Here is a 19553-nt window from a genome sequence, read left to right as displayed (position 1 = left end):
AACCCTAACTCCACCGAGTTCGGCGGCGGCCGCCGCACCGCGAGCTCCTCCCCGCCAACACACCCCCCGTGGCGCCATGGCTCTCCTCCTCAAGCCCAAGCACCACCTCTCCAACACCGGCCGCATCCTCCTCAACCGCAGCCTATGCGACGGCTCGCCGGCCCCGCCGGCCCCAACGGAACCCTCACCCCCGCCCCTGAACCGCGCGGAGATCAAGCTCCTGGACGCCCTGCACGCGGCGCTCCTCGACCACCGCCGCGCCAACCCGGCAGCCGAGCTCCCGGTGTCCCCGCCGTTCGACGCCATCCCGTCCCTCCCCGCGGCCGTCTCCGGCCTGCTGCCTTGCCCGCCTTCCCCTTACATCCCGCTCCACCTCCTCCGCCGCCTCCTCGCGCTCCGCCGCGGAGTTCCGCTCCCCGAGGCCGTCGCCTTCTTCCACCACGTCGTCCCCTCCTTGCCCGAAGACTCCCTCCCCGAACTCTACGCCGCTACGATAGACCTGCTCGCCAAACACCACCATTTCCCGCTCGCGCGCCACCTGCTCGGCGAAATGCGCGAGCGAGCCGTCCCCATCTCGTCACAGCTCATCCGCGCCTTGATCCGCCGGTATGTCCGGGCGGAGATGCCGTCGGAGGCGGCAGACCTGTTCCGCCGCATGGATGACTACGGAGCTGGGGCTCCGGATCCTGCCACACTGGCCTTCCTCCTCGGCGCCCTCTCCAAGAAGCGCCTTGCCAGTGAGGCGCAGTCGCTGTTCGACAGCTGCAAGTCTGTCTTCCCACCTGATGTTGTTCTCTACACGGCTGTGGTGCACGCATGGTGCCGCGCTGGGCGCCTCGATGAGGCGGAGCGCGTGTTCGCAGAGATGCAGCAATCTGGGATCGTGCCGAATGTGTATACCTACACTGCTGTGATTGATGCAATGTATCGTGCAGGGCAGGTTCCCCGTGCACAAGAGCTCCTGTGCCAGATGATCGATTCTGGTTGCCTACCAAACACGGCAACGTTCAATGCAATCATGCGAGCGCATGTCAAGGCCGGCCGTTCTGAGCAGGTGCTGCAGGTGCATAACCAGATGCAGCAGCTTGGATGTAAGCCAGATATCATCACTTACAATTTCTTGATCGAGACACATTGTGGGAAGGGGCAGGGCAACCTTGATGCAGCACTGAAGGTTCTTGCGAAAATGACAGCAAAAGGGTGTGTTCCTGACTGCCACACGTTCAATCCCATGTTCAAGCTGGTGCTTGTGCTCGGCAACATTGATGCTGCGCGGAAGTTGTATGAGAAGATGAGGGAGCTACAATGCAAGCCAAATGTTGTGACATACAATTGCCTTCTAAGGTTGTTCAATAAGGAGAAGTCAATGGATATGCTTCTGAGGATGAAAAGGACCATGGATGCAGAAGGAATAGAGCCAAACATTCACACCTATGCGATTCTGATTGAGGCATTCTGTGGGAGAGGGAACTGGAAGCGTGCACATGCAACATTAAGGGAAATGATCGAGGAGAAGTCCTTTAAACCCTCAAAGCAGGTGCGAGATATGGTACTGACCCTTTTGAGGAAGGCAGGACAGCTCAAGAAGCACGAAGAACTTGTTGAATTGATGGCTGACCAGGGTTTCATTAGCCGCCCGGCAAGTGATGCACTGTGGAGCATACTCTCGGCTTGCTGAATTTCATGTGTTAGATTGTTATTCAAGTGTATTCGCACATAAAAAGTAACTTTTCTTATGTGTTGTACCCTGATAAAGCTTCATGAGTAAAATTGATTGGGTGAGAGATATCAGTCAAAAAAATTTGTGCTACAAGTATTTTTTGCCACAAGCTTTGTTGTTCAGCTATGTTTGTTAATACGAGAGGTAACCATACCTAGCCAAAACTAGCGGATCTGAACCTTGGGTTTAGAATAAGAAACTTACAAGCAAAGGATGGCCTATTGGCATTTGCTTACAAATAACAACTAAAGATCTTCTGGAATACAAGTAGCACAATAGGGTGTTCACATTTGTGAATTCTAATCACCCATCGGTGTTACGGAGTTTGGGCAACAAAAGGTGGATCTGAGAACCACATGTAGTCAAATCTTATCTCCTTCCAATTCCAGAGACTACATTAGGTTTGAAGTTCTGATGCCAAAAAAAACTCCAGAAATTATCTTGAACTTCAATTGCTTGATCGTTGATCCTGCCCGTTTGGCGCTACCCCTTTTTTTTCTGAAATTAGGAGCAGTACTGTACTGCACTATTAGGTAGATGCGTACTGCCCATATTGTTTTAGCTTTACGGGACATTTTAGGTTACAATGTGGCAGTCTTATAGTAGTTAGCATTTTGAGGACTCATGTTTGGCATTCATTTAAATGGAGGTGCTGAGATGTACTATGCAGGACCAGCAGTCCTTGCTTCACATGATTTGAACTGCTTCAAAATGAATGCCTAATTTAATAGCATGGAAACCTCACATATATGTCCTATGACGGAGTAACCGCCCAAATTAAATTCTTGCAGTGACTGCATTCCTTATACGATCAATCTTCAGCTTGAAAAGTTGGCATGTTTCTGGACTCCTGTATCTTACTAACTACCAGCGAGTGTGTTTGCCTGCATAATCAGTTGCCTGCTGATGAATTCTTCATTTGCTTGTCTAGCTTGCAAATTTTTAACTAGGTGTAGCATGCAAGCGTGCAACTTGTCTTGTATTGTTTTTTCTCTGTAGGCATTTACATGCTGATGTACAAAACGTTGGGTGACGATAGAAATCAGACGTTGCTATGGCACCGTCAGTCATGAGCTGTCCATGTACATTTCTGCCTTTTATTCACTTCGTCGCTTGAAATAAGGTTACCATAGACCTTCCAAGTCTGTTCCTCACTTGAAATTTTTTAACGTACTGCTACTTCAATGTTCACGGGGTAGGTTTTGAACTTCTGATCCGCCGGGTTTTTATGATGGCTCAAAACTTGCCCTATTGCCCGGTGTGCAGTCATGGCTCTGACATAGGGATAACTGGACTTCAAATCCTCCTCTTGCGTGCTCCATTGTCTCAGCATCCCCTAAGTATCGCGTTTGTGTTTAAGCTGTGTTAGCAACACCGAATGGAATAATCATGTGATCTGCACGAAGGACAAAACCCGTAGGCGCCGCACTTTTCAGAACTTAAGACGTGTCATGCTTTTTCAGAACCGCCATGCTTAACTCCCATCTAACGTGTTCAGCTTCCGATCTAATGTCTGATGAGCCTTTTTTCTGTTGTCCGTTGCCTACCAGCACCAAATGGTCGGCGCACTTTGTCCGGGGCCATGCACCTGTACACCCTTCGATCCTGTTCAGTCTATCCATTCCTAGCCCGTGCCTTGGCCTAGCTTTCGGGCAGCACATGGCGGCAGGGCATCTTGCGCTTGTAAGCTTCCTGGGGGCGACTGTGAGGCATGAGCCGCAACGAGACACCTTGCTCCGAATGGGAGACGAAACTTGACCGGAATCTTGTATCGGCTTCATGTGAACCTCTTATCTTTTCCAGCTTCTTCTCAGGTCCCATTGCTTGATTGGTTCGGCCCGGCGCGGTGGCCTCGTTAGACTAACCCGGAGTCGGTTGCGGCGATCATCTTTTATGTTGGTCACCATGCCGGCGCATCCCCCTTTTTGTTTACTCGCCGCTTTGTTTGTTTGATTGCAACCAGCGCAGGTGGCTTGCTATGCTAGGTGCCGTCATGATCGCATTAGCAATGGCTCAAGCTCGTGCTTCCCTTCCCCATCGACTGGTTGCTTCCTCTTCCTCAGCCAATAATCTTCAAATGTGGGTAAATTCGTTAACCCGTTGCGGTCAAAATTGGATAGACTAGACGACTACCGTTCCGTTTATCTACAACCGGAGGAGTATAGAACTGTAGAAGGACCACGATCACCATACAGCTCACGCACCGGCACGCAGTACGGTCCAACCAAATCCAGTGCAGCGGATTGCTTTCCGAATTCTGAGCCTCTCTGAATCAGATCGCTCGCCGTAACGCACCGGCTGACCGGGCCTGCGAAATCTCGACCCTGCGCGGCTCTCCAGCGCCCCGACGACCCAAACACCCGGACGCGTCCAGGCGCTAGGCTCCAGCCACGGGCATTGTTCTCGCCTCCCGCCTATAACACTCCGGAGCCGCGCCAGGCACGGCGGCACATGCGACCCTCCCCTCTTGTGCGGCGGCCGGGACCAAAGCGCGGCGTTTCCAAGCGCGGCCGCGGCAGCGAAGGCATCGCCCCCGTTTGGTGTCTTCCGCGCCCGCGCCTCCTCTTAAGCTTCGCCCCAGCGCGCGCCCGCTCCCGCCCACTTGACTTGAGCGAGCGAGCGAGCTGTTCTCCCGTGACCTCACTCACCACCTCCGTAAGGGCCCGAGGCTGCGGGTAGGCGACACCGGCGAGGCAAATGGGCGCTGCCGCGGCGGAGGTGGTGGCGCCGAGGCCGGCGTCGGCGTCGGGCAAGCGGCGGTCGACCACGCTGAGGTTCCTGTTCGAGCTCGAGAAGCCGGACGGGCTGCTGCCCGGCACGGCCAAGCTCCCGCCGCCGTCGCCGGAGCCCGAGGCCGACAGCCTGATCGACAAGATCGCCTCGTGCCACCGGGTGTTCACGTTCGCCCCCGGCGAGCGCGAGGAGGAGCGGGACGCGAAGCGGGAGCGCCTCGTGGAGGTGCTCGGCCAAGTCCGGTCGGCGGGGGGCAAGCAGCGGGCGCTGGACCACCGCGTGATGGTGGCGCTGCTCAAGATGGTCGCCGCCAACCTGTTCCGGGCAATGCCGCCGTCGGCGTACCCGCCGCTGCCGCCCGACGGCGTGGACGAGGACGCGCCGGCGATGGTGCTGGCCCCGTCGTGGCCGCACCTCCAGGTGGTGTACGACATCCTCCTCTCCGCGGTCACCGCCACGGACGGCAAGGCGCTGCGCAACCACGTCGACCGCGCCTTCCTCTCGGGCCTCCTCGCGCTGTTCGCCTCCGAGGACCCCCGCGAGCGCGACCGGCTCAAGACCGTGTACCACCAGCTCTACTCCAAGCTCACCGGCGAGCGCGCCTTCATGCGGCGCTCCATGGCCGCCGCGCTCCTGCGGCTCGTCTACGAGGCGCCCGCCGCCGAGCGCCACTGCGGCGTCGCCGAGCTGCTGGAGATCTGCGGCAGCATCATCAACGGCTTCGCCGTGCCGCTCAAGGAGGAGCACCGGGCGTTCCTGGCGCGCGTGCTGCTGCCGCTGCACCGGACGCGCTGGGCGCACACGTACCACCGCCAGCTCGCCTACTGCGTGCTCCAGTTCGTGCACAAGGACCCGGGGCTCGCCGGCGCCGTCGTCACCGGCATCCTGCGCCACTGGCCCGTCACCAACTGCCAGAAGGAGGTGCTGCTCATCGAGGAGCTCGAGGAGATTCTCGAGGTCATCGACCCCAACCAGTTCCAGAACCTGGCCGTGCCCGTCTGCTCGCGGATCGCCCGCTGTGTCAGTAGCTGCAGCTCTCAGGTCCGTCCGAGTCGCCCTACCTTCAGCCCGACTTGTTTACATTATTTTCCCTATATACTGTTTGTGCTTCTGATAATCTGTTTTTTTTTCACGCCAACAATTTCCGTTTGCATAATTTTGCGGCACTGCAGTGGAATGCATATGTCTGCAGAGACTTCTAAAAAAAATTGAAGAGTCTAGTAATTTTCTGCAGCTTCTTAATACGTATTTTCTTTTTTTGAAATAAAATAATACGTATTTTCTGTTCAAGCGGATTCAGTTCTAGAAATGTGGGCGCTGACCATACAGTTAGACCGGCCACTTTCCTAAATTATATGGTGGCGATTCAGATTTACTGATCCACCTCCGCCCCATAACCATGTTGGGTACATGTGGGGAGGAAAGGTGTCCTTTCACTCAACAGTGGTTGATCGATAAAGTAACTTTATAAAGTGGCCGCACTTTAGTTTGTCGACTTCACGTACGCCGTCCATGTAATTCAGCTTCAAAAAAAAAGACACTTTTCAGTTTAAAAAAACACTTTTCAGTTTAAAAAAAACACTTTTATACATTTCATTTCATGTCCCAGCTCCAAGGAATTTTTTTTGTTCTAGATGTGATTCCTATTGAAAAACCTTTAGTTATTGTTTCTCATCGCGCATGCCGTGTTGGTAAAAAGCAGTGAAAATCTTGGTGGATATAATTTTTTGGGGAAGACAGGAGAAGTGCACTGTCTTGTATCTGAATATACCAAAGTAACCCATCCGAATTCAGTAAAGCTGCTTTATAAAGTCCCGGTGATGATTTCACTCTATCCATCGTGATCGTAGCACGTTTCGTGTCTTGTAATCCAGTCTTGGAAAGTGCTCTTTTCTCGTCCCTTAGGTTGTCGTGATAATAGCGCTGTCCTAGACGAAAGAATTCTTAAAACTAGCATCATGAACTCTGCTTCTGCTGCTGATTCGTCACCTGCGTCAGGCGAATTCTGCTCACAACGAACTCGTCGTGCCCTTTTCAGGTGGCGGAGCGGGCGCTGTACGTGTGGAACAACGAGCGGTTCCTGGAGCTGGCGACGTCGTCGCCGGGCGTGATGGAGAAGATCCTGCCGGCCTTCGTGGCGAGCGTGGAGGGCAACCTGGAGCGGCACTGGAGCAAGTGCGTACAGCAGGTGACGGCCAGCGTCAAGGCCCTGCTGGAGCAGGTGGCGCCCGACCTGTACGCCCGGTGCGCCGCCGACCTCGCCGCGCGGCGGTCCGAGGCCGAGGCCGCCGCCGCCGTGCGCGACGCACGGTGGCGGAAGCTCGAGCTGGCCGCCGCCGGCGCCTTCAAGTAGCCTGCGGCGGCGAAGCGGCGAAGGCTCAGTGTACATGCGTGCGTGGTGGCGATGGCAGAGTGCCACGATTGATGGGTGATGGCGGCGCCGCGTGCCATTTTGGCTGGCAACGGCGCCGCGGCTGTACGAGCGAGACCATGTTGTGCAAGCGAAGTTTGTGCTCCCGTGAGACGAGACACTGGCTCGCTGGTGCACCGCCCCGCGACCTGTATGGATCTCTTTGCCTTTGCAAAACCGCGGCCGCACCCGCTAGCGGCGGGCCGCTGGCCGATGGCGGCATGTGACGACGCCCGGCGAGCCGGGCGGCGGAGGCGCGCGTGAACCGACGAACTGCAAAGGTTGTCAGGTTTTTGGAAGCGACCGTGAGCGGCCCGTGTCGCGCGGCGTGGCGTGGCGTGGGGCGACACTGTTTTGACCGCCGGTTTTGGCGGTTCGGCCGTCGAGCGCGGGCAGCGGGTGGATGTTTCTCGGCTCGCCCCTCCACGGCGATGCGAATCCAGGTGCCCGACAAGCGGCCAGTTGAGTCGCTTGTCCCCCGCGGCCTCTGAAATGTTCAGGGCGGATGGGGGGTGATGGGGATTTTACCAAGACGACGTTGACTGCCACTGAATCACTGCCTCCATTGCATGTGACCTGAAGGGCCCAGCCGCGATAGGGCGCACCTTTTTAATACAAATCAAATGATACTTTTTTTCGCCTATAAAAGAATGCAATTCTTGTTTTTTATAAGTTATACAATTTAAATTTTAACTATAGTTATATAAAAAAATAACATACAAAATAAGTCCGATTAGATTAGGTATGGAATATATTTTAATAATAATTTTGTTTTGAGATATATGCACTAATACTATTACTGTAAATTAAGTCAAACTTGAACTATAGGGATCCCAAAATTGCCTTCTTTTGTCAATAGAGAACTACCAATATTCGTATAGTGATTGTTAGTTAAAGGTTTATCCTAAGGAAACAAAATCTATCTTATACCTCTAGATAAAAAGTGTTTGTTTGTTTTGTTGGTTGTGATTATTATCTCTAGACAAAACCACATCAAAATCTCTCAGAGAAAGAGAGAGAAGGAGAGAGGACCAGAGTTGTATCTTTTTTTTCGAAAAAAAAAAGGCTTGTATCTGACCTGCACAAATCCATGTGCAAGTTCTGGCCCAGACTCTGCATGGGTTTCCCCAAGTTTGTGTCTCCCTCTCCCTTCATTGCGCGTCTGGGCACAACAAAGCTGTGGCCCGTCCACCCTTTGCTGCAGGCCTGCAGCCCACCGACCCGGCCCGCGGCAAATCAAGTTCGGGGCCGGTTTACTAACGGCCCGCGTCGCATTGTCAGGGCAACGCCGCACGCATGCGGTATGCGGAACGAGCGCGCGGCTGGTGGCCGGGCCGAAACGAGAAATTGCTGGCTCGCCGGCGTGCGGGCGCCGCCTCCACCGTCGCCCGTCGGTCAGCAGCAGAGCAGCAAGGCCGGGCGCGTCACGCACCGACGCACGGGGCAGGGCAGGGCACGGCGGCACGTCCCATGACAAGGACAGGGCGGTCCATCTCTCCGGCCACGCCCACGCGCCGGCGCCTTCTAGACGACGATTTCGTTCCGTTACCGCTGAGCTGTAGCCCGCGGAGATTGAAGATGGCGGCACACAAGTTTCCGCGGCCGGCAACCCCCGAATAACCAAACCAACCAACCAATCCCCCCGGTTGCTGGCGGCCTGGCGCGGAGGGGTTGACGATTCCCTTTCAGGTGCGGTGAAAGCTAAAGCTTAGGCTGCTTAGGGGTTAAGGGAGCGACCGCGCGAGTGGCCGGCACAAGAATGAGAGTACGAGACGAAACAGAGACGAGCAAGGCATCGCTGATCCGTTTCCTTGCTCATTTGCCCGTTTGGCGCCGTCTCGCGAGCTGCTACCTCGAAAAGGGGGCGAAAGCGGCGGGAGAATTGCTAACGGCTATCGTAGGCGTGTCGCCAATGGCGGCGATACCTGAACTGCCACTTCTTCCCCGCCGCACCGGAGGCGAGTGCCCGTACGACGACGCGTTAGCGTCTCTGGGTTGGACATACGAGGAGGGTGTGGAGACGAGGCAGCCGACGCACCCATTCTGTCGCTGCCGCGTGCCGGGGCGCGCCTACCCTGGCCTACATCCTCACCGCCAGTCAAACCCCCGCACGCACGCGTCCGCGACAACGAGCAAGAGCCCGGGAGATTTTCCAACCTCCCACGCCTCCTCTCCTCCGTTTATAGAGGAGCCGTCGACGGATTGCACGCCTCCGCCTCCGCGTCCTCCGAATTCTCACCACACCGATTCCCAGCTGCCTCCATCAAAAAAAAAGATTCCCAGCTGCCGACGAGAGCCCCCCCTGCCTCCCCGCGAAGACCGAGCAGGCGGGACAGGCACGGACATGGACATGGACATGGACACGACGGCGCTCACCGACCACGGGTCCCCGCTCCATCCTGCTGCTGCCGACTCCGCGGCCCGACGCGTCTCGCCGGCGGGAGTCCGCGGCGGCGGCGGCAGCCGACTCGGCTCGTTGGCCGCCCGGGCCGCCGAGGGCCTCGCCTGCGGCCTCGTCACCTGCGTCTTCGCGACAGGTCAGTCAGCTGTCAGCCCTCAGTTTCCCCCGTGGCCATGGCGCGCCGCTGCAACCGCGTGTTGGCTGGGCTCTGATCGATTTCATTGGTAAGCTGGCAGTGGGCACGGTCCTGGGCGCGATCACGGGCGGGCTGATCGGGCTGGCCACGGAGACGGGCGTGCTGCGCGGCACGGGCGTCGGCGGCATCACGGGCGCGCTCGTGTCCATGGAGGTCGTCGAGTCCTACCTCGACATTTGGCGCTGCTCCGGCGAGCCGGCCATCTGGAGCCTCGTCTACGTGGTAGGCGCCTCCTGCTCCGCTCCTTCTCCGGCCTCACGCGTCAGCGCGTTGCGTCGTCGATCGGTGTCGAGTTCAGCGGCGAAATTTCGACGTACTGACGCACGTTTTTTTGTTTCTCTGGTCTCAGCTCGACGTGATCTGGAGCCTGCCGACCGGCCGCCTCGTGCGCGAGAAGGTGGACCCGGCCGTGCTGAACGCCGTCGAGAGCCAGGTGCGCGCGCGTGCCACGTGAACTCCGCCGGTTTTTTTTTTTTTTTTGGAAAAGATTGCGGGAGCACCGCTATATCATTTGAACTCCGCCAGTCACCACCGCGAACTCGTCGTCTACCAGTACGACGCCAACTAAAATCATGTACAGCTGCCCTTGCGTACGTGACACGGCCGGCTTCCTGCAGATAAGCGCGGTGGAGGCACTGGCCGGGCAAGGCGACGGCGCCGACATCTTCGGGACGGGCGGCACCAGCGGCATGCCGAGGGCCGCCATCGACGCGCTCCCCGTCGTGAGGTTCGCCGAGCGCGGCAACGCCGACGCCGGCGGCGAGCTCATCGCGTGCTCGGTTTGCCTCCAGGTATCCATCATTCCATCCCCTACAGCTCTGGCTACGACTCGACACGAATCCGCAGACTGAAGCCAACCTGAGGCTCTGTTTAGTTCTCAAAAAATTTTTTGTCCATCACATCGAATTTTTGAATACATGCATAGAATATTAAATGTAGTTGAAAAAAATAACTAATTACACAATCTAACTGATTAGCATGCGACAATCTTTCACGATCTAATTAGTCCATAATTAAATATTAATTGACAAATAAATAAAATGCTGCATTATTAAAACCCAAAATTTTTCACGATCTGAGCCTCTCTTGACGATCTTTCTTCCTCCGCAGGAGTTCGAGGCCGGCGAGAGCGCGAGGAGCCTGCCGGTGTGCCGCCACACGTTCCACCTGCCGTGCATCGACGGCTGGCTGCTCCGGCACGCCTCCTGCCCCTTGTGCCGCCGCGCGGTCTAGGCAGCCGTTCTCACCACCTGAGCCTCCGCAGCGAATCCTCCGCAGCCCGTCAGATGCGTCCATAGGAGCTGACACCCGTTCCTGAACAACATGAACAGCACTGATGAACTTGACACCATTTTTGTGAAACACGGCAGCGTGAATCCTCTGTAGCTCGTCAGATGATCAGATGGGCATCTTGTATGTAGCTTTGATTATTTTTTTTCCACTGGTTAACATATGCAGTACCTGACTACCGGTCCAGTGTTCCCCATTCTCATGCACATTGGCACATTGCGATGGCCAGATGCCAGACAGGGTGAACGGCACCACTAGGGAAGAACACCAGCGATAGAGCAAATCCCCACTGATATCAAGCTACAAGAATAGTTACAAGCACAAGTTGCCCACAAGAATGACCCTACCTCCCACAACCAACCAACATCAGCATGGTACTCTACAAGCTAAAATCAGACACAGATTCTAGGGGCCCAAAAACTGGGGCAATGCAACTGGCTAGGTCCTACAACGGAGCTCACTAACATTCATGAAGCATCCACCGCTATGTGCGAGTATGGCCCCTCCACGCAGGGCCGTTTCCCGGCAGTAGCCTTCTCCGAATCTTTGGAGTTGGCTTGAGCTAGAAGGTCTTCGTAAAGCTTGACCAGATCCTTCGAGAACTCGGTCAGCGATTCGAAGATACTGGCGAGGCCAATCTTGAACCCGTTGAGAGTGACGTCATGTGTGTCCCGCATGCAGGCTTGATGCTTCACTTTCTCCATCTCAATCCTCTTCCTCAAGACGTTGAGCATCTCTTTCTTCTCCAACAGGTGCTCCATGCGCTGCTTCGCGTCTATATCAGGTTTATGCTCCAGAAGCTTGGTGCCAATGATCCTGTTCTCTGCTCTTTTGTAGGCGGTTAGCTTCTTGTCCAGCTCTTTTGACAGGCTGTCTACTTTTCTTTTCTGCTGTTGCTCTTCTCCCTGCTTCAGCCATAGCACTCTCACACTTCTGAGAAAATTTCGCATGGTGAAGGAGACCCGCTTGTTTGGAAGCTTGGACAGCGTAGTGTACCAGTCATGGCAAATAACAACTAAAGCTGGGGCACCAGCTCTATCAGGAGAAATTGATGAGATCCCTCTGGAGTACCGGATGGTATCAGTAAGAATAAACTTCGATAACCAGCCATCAAGAGCTTCCATATATGCTTTCTGAGCATTGACATAGCTTACAAAGCAGGATCTCCAATTTCTTAGTTCCACCTCCAACTTCAGAGTTGCATGACGCTGTGCGTCATTACAGAATTTGCCATAAGCTGGACATGTGAATGAATTCACCTCAAACATTATCTGTCTCTGGGTTTCATGTGAGTCTACCATTAATTTCCAAGATTTTGTGAAGCTGCAAAGGGGCGGCCAAAGCATCAGTACTGATTGAAATGAAAACTAAAGAACCAATCCTATACGGGAGGAAGGTCAGCTTACCCTTGCAACAGCTCAACAAGTTGTGGCTGCAGTTCCTCATCCCGTAACTTTTGTATCCTATCAGATATAGATTCTGCTGCTCGTAGAGAAACCCAGATTCTTGTATACAAGTCTCTAACTGTTGTCCTAGTTTTTTCAGCACTACGCAGCTCTGAACCTCTGGCATCTTGGTTCCTCAGCTGAACACATTTTTTCTCATAGGTTTGTCGAATTTGATCTATAGCCTGCACAGGGTTGAATATAAATCATATTAGCACAGATGTACAAAAAATCAATAGATGACAACTGATAAGCTAGTTAAACCATGTAGGATGACTGCTCAGCAGTGAGGCAAGAAATAAAATTATAAACAGATAATAGAAACACATATTAGTCAAAACATATTGAGAAAATATAGCAATTATTCTCAATTTCAGAAATATCATATCGACGTGGATTTATAAGGACACATCACAAAACAAATTTGAATACAAGATGGTGCCCCTAGCTCAAACGATCGGTAGCTGGACATGTCACGAGATGTGGCAACTCAGCTCCAAAGATATACAGTCATTTTCTTTTGTTTATCATTCAGAGAATAGCACAATTCTAATATTTAAGCTTTGAAATCAACTATCAACTGACTCCAACATAAGTAATGGTTAAAAACTCATGAAGAATCAAGAACAAAACCCACCTTAACTTCTTCATAAAGTTTCTTCTCCCAAGCATACAGTCTCCCTAAAGTCTGGGAGTGACTTCCTGACTTCATCACACCATAATCTTCGAATATATCACTCTTAGTTTCACTCTTGTCAGTCCATGACAAGCTATTTGAGCTTGCCCCCAGCTCACTCCTGTAGGATGAGGATACAGATGATGGAGAGCGATGCCATGTGATGGCATGAATTATCTTTGATGAATTTTCTGCCAGGATATAAATGTAGAGTAAATATGATGATCCAAAGGCATACGAAACATAGTATCAACTGATAACTACTGCTAATCCATGGATTGCTGGTACCAACAAAACCGAGCCTTTTATACTCCTATTGTTCTAACTTGAAGTAACAGTGCAGATTCATGATGCTGGTCATCAAGCAGCGCAGCTTTAAGCCTTTTGCATCCCAAAAGGATCACTTTAGCAATCGAGGACAGCAAGTATACGGAGTACTAGCATCAATGGAGCTACGCAAAATGGCCCATGAAATGACTGCAGAGCAGAAAAAGATGATGGCTGTGTTTAGATCCGTAAAAAGACGATAAAAAGAGCTACATCGGACACTGTAGCACACTGTAGTACTTTTCGTTTGTTTATGATAATTGTTATCCTACCATGACCTAACTAGGCTCAAAAGATTCGTCTCGTCGTGTACATCAAAACTATGCAATTAGTTTTTTATTTATATATATTTAATACTCTATACATGAGGCAAAAGATTTGATGTGATAAATAAATAGTGTAGTTTGAGAGAGAAATTTTGGAACTAAACACAGCCGATAACAAATTGGCAGTCGGCGGCTATTACATCAGCCAGGAATATTTAAAGGCACTTTTTTAAGACATACGAGTGAGTATGCTCTGTCTATTGTCCAGAGGCACAGGGAGTCCTAAAATAAGAACAGTAATCTCATCCCATTCCATCCAGACTCGTGAGCCCTCAGCTCCTGATGAGTATAAAAAGCTATCCAACTAGGAATAACAAAAGGACTTCCTTGGATAAAAGATTTGTCCAAACCACTCAAAACTCGCAGCTTTACTCCCAAATCTTACGATTTCCAGAAACAGCAAAAGGGATTTGACCAACTCGGCACCACATTTGTAGCACAGATCGAGCAAGTTGCAACCAGAGAGCGAAATCGCGGCAAGAAAGGCAATGGAGCGCAGTGAAGGCTGGACCTTTGAGCTCGGGGACGCGGGTGGCGGCTTCGAGCATGCTGGACACCTCCTTTCCGGCCTCGGCGGCGCGCGCGAAGAGCTCCTCCACCTCCTTGAGCGCCGCAAGCAGCTCGCGCCCCTGAGGCGCCACGGCCACCTCCAGCCCGCTGTTGTTCCCCTCCATCTCGCACACATCTTTAGCCTCTTCTTGGGGCGTTGAGACTCCAAGCGACACTTCTGCCTTCGGGGCCTTGGCTTCCGCCGCCTTCGCTCCGTCCTCCTCTTCCTCCTCCCTCCTCCAGCTCGGGGATGCCCTCCCGCTCCCTCACGGCGCGCATCTCCTCGTCGCTGATGGCCGCAGCCACCTCCTCCGTACCGTAGAACGGGTTAAAGAAGTCCCATCCGCCGACCGCCGACGGCGCAGGAGGCGGCGGCGGCGGCGGCGGCGTCACCGGGGGCTGGTAGTAGTACGGGCATGCCATCTCCGGCGTCTGCGCGCCGCCGCCCCCATCTTCGGCGGCGGCCGGGGATGCCGGCGCCTCCTCCTCCTGCTGCTGCTGCGGCGGCGGCGCGGCAGGGGAGGGAAGCTCCTGCACCTGAACCTGCGCCGCCTTGGGGGAACCCGGGGGCGAGTTGCTGGGGGTGGGGAGCGTGATGAGGATCGGCGCCGGCGCGGTGTGGCGCGCGACGAAGACGTCGAGCGCGTCGGATACGGACCGCAGCGCCGCCGCGTAGTTGGCGTGCGCGCCGGCCAGCACGAACCGGCGCTCGGCCGCCGCCTTGATAAGGCGCTTCCGGTCGCGGCACACGGCCACGGGGTCCCCTTCGTCGCCGCCGCCACCGCCGCCGGCGAGGCGGGAGGCGGCGCAGTTCCCCATCGGAGGCTACCGTACCCTACCCCTACCCTTGCCAAGGTTTAGCGCAGGGTTTAGAGTGGCGTAGGGGAGTGAGGGGGAGGGGGAAGAGGGGTAGTCAAAATCAAAGCAGTGGGGTGCGTGAGACTGTGACCGTGGGGCAGGAGTAAAGGGCAGGGGAGGAGCTTGGGGTGTTTGGCTGGTGTCAGGTGGTGGTGGTGGAGGGGAGTGAAATTTTGTTGGTTGTGGGTGTGGGCTAGTGGGGAAAAATGTAGGGGAGAGGGGGAGAGGAAGAAGGGCCCTAAATTCTGATGATGATGGCAGGGAATCTTTGGGTGATTTGTTTAGGCGTGGCTGAAGATTTGGGGTTTGTGGGGTTGGGAGGAGTGATGACCACTATGGTAGCTAAAAATTGCTAGGATCACTAGGTGGAATGCTGCCCCAGGTAAGGGTTACTTCACAAGTAGTCCTATTTGTTTCCACAACTTTAGCCCTGTAATATTAAAGAGAACTTTACTATTTAAAGTATTAAATAAATTTAAATTATAAAAAATCTTTTGCATGAATGGGTGCTAATTTGCTAAATGAATCTAATGAGTCTAATTAATTTTTGATTTGCTATAGTAAACATCCGCTAATTATGAATCAATTAGCCTCTTTTGATTTGTCTCACAAATTAGTCCATGGTTCTGCAATTAATTTTGTAATTAAATTTTATTAAATTAATATTTTTAAATAATAAAATTCTCTTTAATATGGCAGGGCTAAAGTTTGCCCCTCTTGAACCAAACACCCCAGCATACCTGGAATGTGGAACAATAGATTGGCAACTTGTTTATTTCAGAAAAGAAAAGGATTGGCAGCTTGGTATTAACAAATTAGTATGGAGTACTTCACAACTTGGTCATAGAACTATACAGTTTGAGTAGCAAAGGAGTGTCAATACTATGATTCATATCTTTGCGGAAGAAAAAAATAAGCCACAAATCCTATTTTCTAGACATTGAAAATGACTCAAGTTTTAGCTATAGGTAGCAGGTGCCATGGCATGTACGTCTACAAGCAGAGAAAAAAAACGATGGTAAGGAGAAAAACTTGTGTGAACAGTGGTGGCCAGAGAGAAATTAAACAAGATGGCTGGAGGAAGCTTAGATAGCATTAGGTTCCTATGACTTGTAGTTGTGAGGAATGTATGTGACCTTGATTGGATAAAAGGCTCGTTGTAACTTCTTTTGCTTATTGGCTTCCGGTTGGAAGTCAAAGCCAAAACAAATCGATAGCTTTCAAAATTGGCTACCGAGAAGCACATGCTTTTGACGTTTTATGTGGAATGTTGTTTCAGGTAGTTACATTTATTATTCATTTTATTAGTCCTTGAGACCATTAAAAGTACTTTTGGCATTCCAGCAGCTCATAAAAATTCAGCTTTTGGAAAACAAAAGTTTAAACAGAACCTCATAATAAGATATATATGGCGTGATCTGATGTACACACTTTGACTATTGATATCTCATATGTTATAATGTAAATAATCAGAAAAGCGGACTCATGTGAAAGTGTTCTTAAAAGTAATTTCAATAATTTCAAGTTTGTTTGGAATAATTTCAACAAGTACGAAAGTATGGATAAATGTGAAAACACTAGACTAGCCATACATTTTCAGATGGGGGAAGTACTAAGTAGTAAAATGTGTTGCGGAGATGTCATTCAACTGCTGATGAAACCAGAATAAATTGTATAAGCTGAGCTTGAAGGGCCAGCATAAAAGCCATAAAAGAATTTAAGAGAAATGCGAAAAGGGTCTCTAGCTGACTTGATTAGATGGTTCCGATATTACTTCTCATGTTCTAGGTTCGACTACCGATGATGTCAATTTCAGACCAAGGTAAAATAATCCTCCTCGCTGGCCAGAAAAATCAGAGTTTGGAAGTTTTTTTGGACCGGGAAGCCGAAGTTGCTTCCTCCTAATAAAAAAAACCGCGCGCGGGCTCGTACGTCTTCCGGTTGAGTTTTAAGAATTCATAAGGGAAATAGCTTCAGTCCATCTTGGACAACTTTTCAGCTCAGAATTTCATAAACCACCCCCACGTGACACTTAAGAGCCTCCCCTGTCTTTTCTTGATACCATCCGGAGCACCCTTTCTGATCCGCGCACGCAATGATGAAGCGAGCAGTCCGCTAATTATCTGCATGCAGTCGTACTACACGTAGCTCGAGCCAGCCACGATCAGGATTTTTTTTACCAACCCGTGGGATAAAACCGCCGCCCTCCGGTTCCGATAAACCGGACCGGTTTGACCGGATAATAGAAAAAACCAAATAAATTAAAATTTCAAATTAAAAATGGCAGTTCAACCGGTTTCTACCAGTTAGCCGACCGGTAAACCGGTCCGGTTTGAGTGGTAACCGGTCGGTTTGAGTGGTAACCAGCTATATTCAAAATTTTTTCTTTTTTTGTTTAAATACGAATGCCCGCAAAGTATACTAAATGAATGTTTGTATAACATGTTTTAGCCTAAATAAACCCTCCAATCCTCTTTTGTATTATTTTTACATTAATACAATGTATAACATGTTTTACATTGTATTTGTATACTTTTGTATGCACGTTTTTTTTTAAATTCTGTCGCGGGATTTCTAGGGTACCCACAGCCGGGTGGCGGAACGCACCCGCCTATTCCCAGAAAGGGATCGCTCGGGAAGGTACTAGGCGATTGGGCTGATCTAGCTCTGAGATAAGCACACAAGAACACACGATCTAGAGTGGTTCGGGCCGCCGGAGCGTAATACCCTACATCCACTGGGAGAAGTTTTGATCTCTGTTGTGTATGAATCTATCCTCTGCCGGGCCTTGGCTCTCACCCAGCCTGAGTTTACCTTCTAGCGGGCGCCCCCTTTTATAGACCAAAGGGGGCGGATACATAGGACGTTGGGGCCCCGACAAGTGGGCCCAACGTGACTGCGTAGAGTATTTAAATGGCTACAGTGGTTACGAATCTTTCCTCCGATACGCTCCCACGCCCTGCTAGCGCTATGACGAAAGGTGGTCCTCTCTTGTCCCGTCACCAAGGTGTCCGTTGGGGGAGCGTAGCTTGCGGCGTGGCCTGTGGAGTCTATTATGTAGCCGTCATAATGGGTGAAGCCGAGCCGTCGTATCCATCTGTTATGGCAGACTGGCAGGCGCGGCGTGGGCGGCGCCAGCAGCTCCACTATCTTGGTAATACGCGATCAATAGTGTCCCCTGATCAAAGTATCGCCTCGGCTTCTGCTACATCAATGCGGACGTCCTCCTGTCGTAATGAATGCCGCGGTAGGTGAGCCTTAATAAGGAGACCAAGCGGCCTTATATACGTGTCTGGGCCTGTTGACACGTGATGGCCCCGGACCACCTCGAGGCGGGGTGACGATTCTTTTCCTTGGAGAGGGGTCCGGTTACTATACAGGGGGTCCCGGACCCCATGGGAGGTCCGGGATTCCCTGGGATCCCCATTGGGAGGTCCGGAGCTTCCGGCCGTTCGGGCTGACCGCCAGCTTTTCCCGGGACACGTGGTGCTCCCGGACCTTTCCCAACCAGGGGACGGGTCCGGGACCGCTGTTGGGTGAGCAGGGCTCCGGACCACAGGGGTCCGGCTGCTGGACGTAGTTAAGGATAACTACAAGGCTCTTGCCTAGACGCAGCAAGAGGGGGTACCCCAGTCCTGGGGTACCGACAGTGGCCCCCGGGCCCACCTCGGGAGAGGCACGAACCCGCGGGTGGGGCCACTAACGAGATGTGTTTCCACGCAAACATGATTGCGTCGGTGTGCTCATACAAAGAGCGGGTGCTCCGGACCCCTGAGGCCGGTACACCGGTTGCCAGGGTCAAGCTCTAGAGTGCTCTCCACAGGGCGACGAAGGTGTAGGCTTAGGGTGCGGAACCAAGCTAAGCGGCTACACAGACCTCGGATCGCTCAAGGAGCAAGCACCACCTCCCGGACCTGGCTCTAGGCGACCGTGGCGAGCGGTCTCCGCCGAAGCGGGCCACCGGAGTGGACTTGAGGCGACCGTGGCGAGCGGTCTTCGCCGGAGCGGGCCACCGGAGTGGACTTGAGGCGACCGTGGCGAGCGATCTCCGCCGGAGCGGGCCACCGGAGTGGACTCGAGTCGACCGTGGCGAGCGGTCTCCGCCCGAGCGGGCCACCGGAGTGGACTCGAGTCGACCGTGGCGAGCGGTCTCCGCCGGAGCGGGCCACCGGGGTGGACTTGAGGCGACCGTGGCGAGCGGTCTCCGCCGGAGCGGGCCACCGGGGTGGACTTGAGGCGACCGTGGCGAGCGGTCTCCGCCGGAGCGGGCCACCGGGGTGGACTTGAGGCGACCGTGGCGAGCGGTCTCCGCCGGAGCGGGCCACCGGGGTGGACGTGAGGCGACCGTGGCGAGCGGTCTCCGCCGGAGCGGGCCACCGGGGTGGACTTGAGTCGTTGCTGATGATCCGATGAAATATATCACCGGATCTGAGAGTAAGGTGCGAGAAACCAAGCCTTATACTAGAAGGGAGCTCGGGACCTCTAAAGACAGCAGTTCTCGGATACTAGAGTACTTATAACAGGGTAGTGAAGTACGTAAACTTAGGGTACATTACCAGGCTAAGCTACGCGGAGCTTCTCTACCCCAGGATACGAGTTCTACTTCTCCGGACCAGGTCCTT

At 53.0% G+C, this 19553-nt stretch overlaps 3 protein-coding genes and 1 pseudogene across 4 annotated transcripts; 3 read left to right on the top strand and 1 right to left on the bottom strand.

Annotated features, from left to right (window-relative positions):
- Positions 1-1842, top strand: LOC120685795 (pentatricopeptide repeat-containing protein At1g20300, mitochondrial-like). The gene has a single exon (XM_039967890.1). The coding sequence runs from the start codon at positions 77-79 to the stop codon at positions 1676-1678; it is 1602 nt and encodes a 533-aa protein (XP_039823824.1). The 5' UTR covers positions 1-76; the 3' UTR covers positions 1679-1842.
- Positions 1843-4099: 2257 nt separating this feature from the next.
- On the top strand, positions 4100-6971 carry LOC120685787 (serine/threonine protein phosphatase 2A 57 kDa regulatory subunit B' alpha isoform-like). The gene is made up of 2 exons (XM_039967878.1): positions 4100-5494; positions 6492-6971. Exons 1-2 carry the CDS (start codon positions 4418-4420, stop codon positions 6804-6806), a joined length of 1392 nt encoding a protein of 463 aa, XP_039823812.1. The 5' UTR covers positions 4100-4417; the 3' UTR covers positions 6807-6971.
- Positions 6972-8956: 1985 nt separating this feature from the next.
- Positions 8957-10928, top strand: LOC120685783 (NEP1-interacting protein-like 1). The gene is made up of 5 exons (XM_039967872.1): positions 8957-9400; positions 9501-9682; positions 9810-9893; positions 10078-10251; positions 10571-10928. The coding sequence occupies exons 1-5, from the start codon at positions 9208-9210 to the stop codon at positions 10691-10693; spliced, it is 756 nt and encodes a 251-aa protein (XP_039823806.1). The 5' UTR covers positions 8957-9207; the 3' UTR covers positions 10694-10928.
- Positions 10903-15097, bottom strand: LOC120685778 (annotated as a pseudogene). The gene is made up of 4 exons (XR_005679729.1): positions 14036-15097; positions 12833-13062; positions 12157-12380; positions 10903-12073 (listed from the first exon to the last, which is right to left on the bottom strand). The product of XR_005679729.1 is annotated as a protein ALTERED PHOSPHATE STARVATION RESPONSE 1-like (transcript).
- Between the last annotated feature and the right edge of the window lie 4456 nt (positions 15098-19553).

Source organism: Panicum virgatum, chromosome 2K (genome assembly GCF_016808335.1).
Source record: "Panicum virgatum strain AP13 chromosome 2K, P.virgatum_v5, whole genome shotgun sequence".
Taxonomy (NCBI): Eukaryota; Viridiplantae; Streptophyta; class Magnoliopsida; order Poales; family Poaceae; genus Panicum; species Panicum virgatum.
This window is presented reverse-complemented; position numbering and strand designations above follow the sequence as displayed.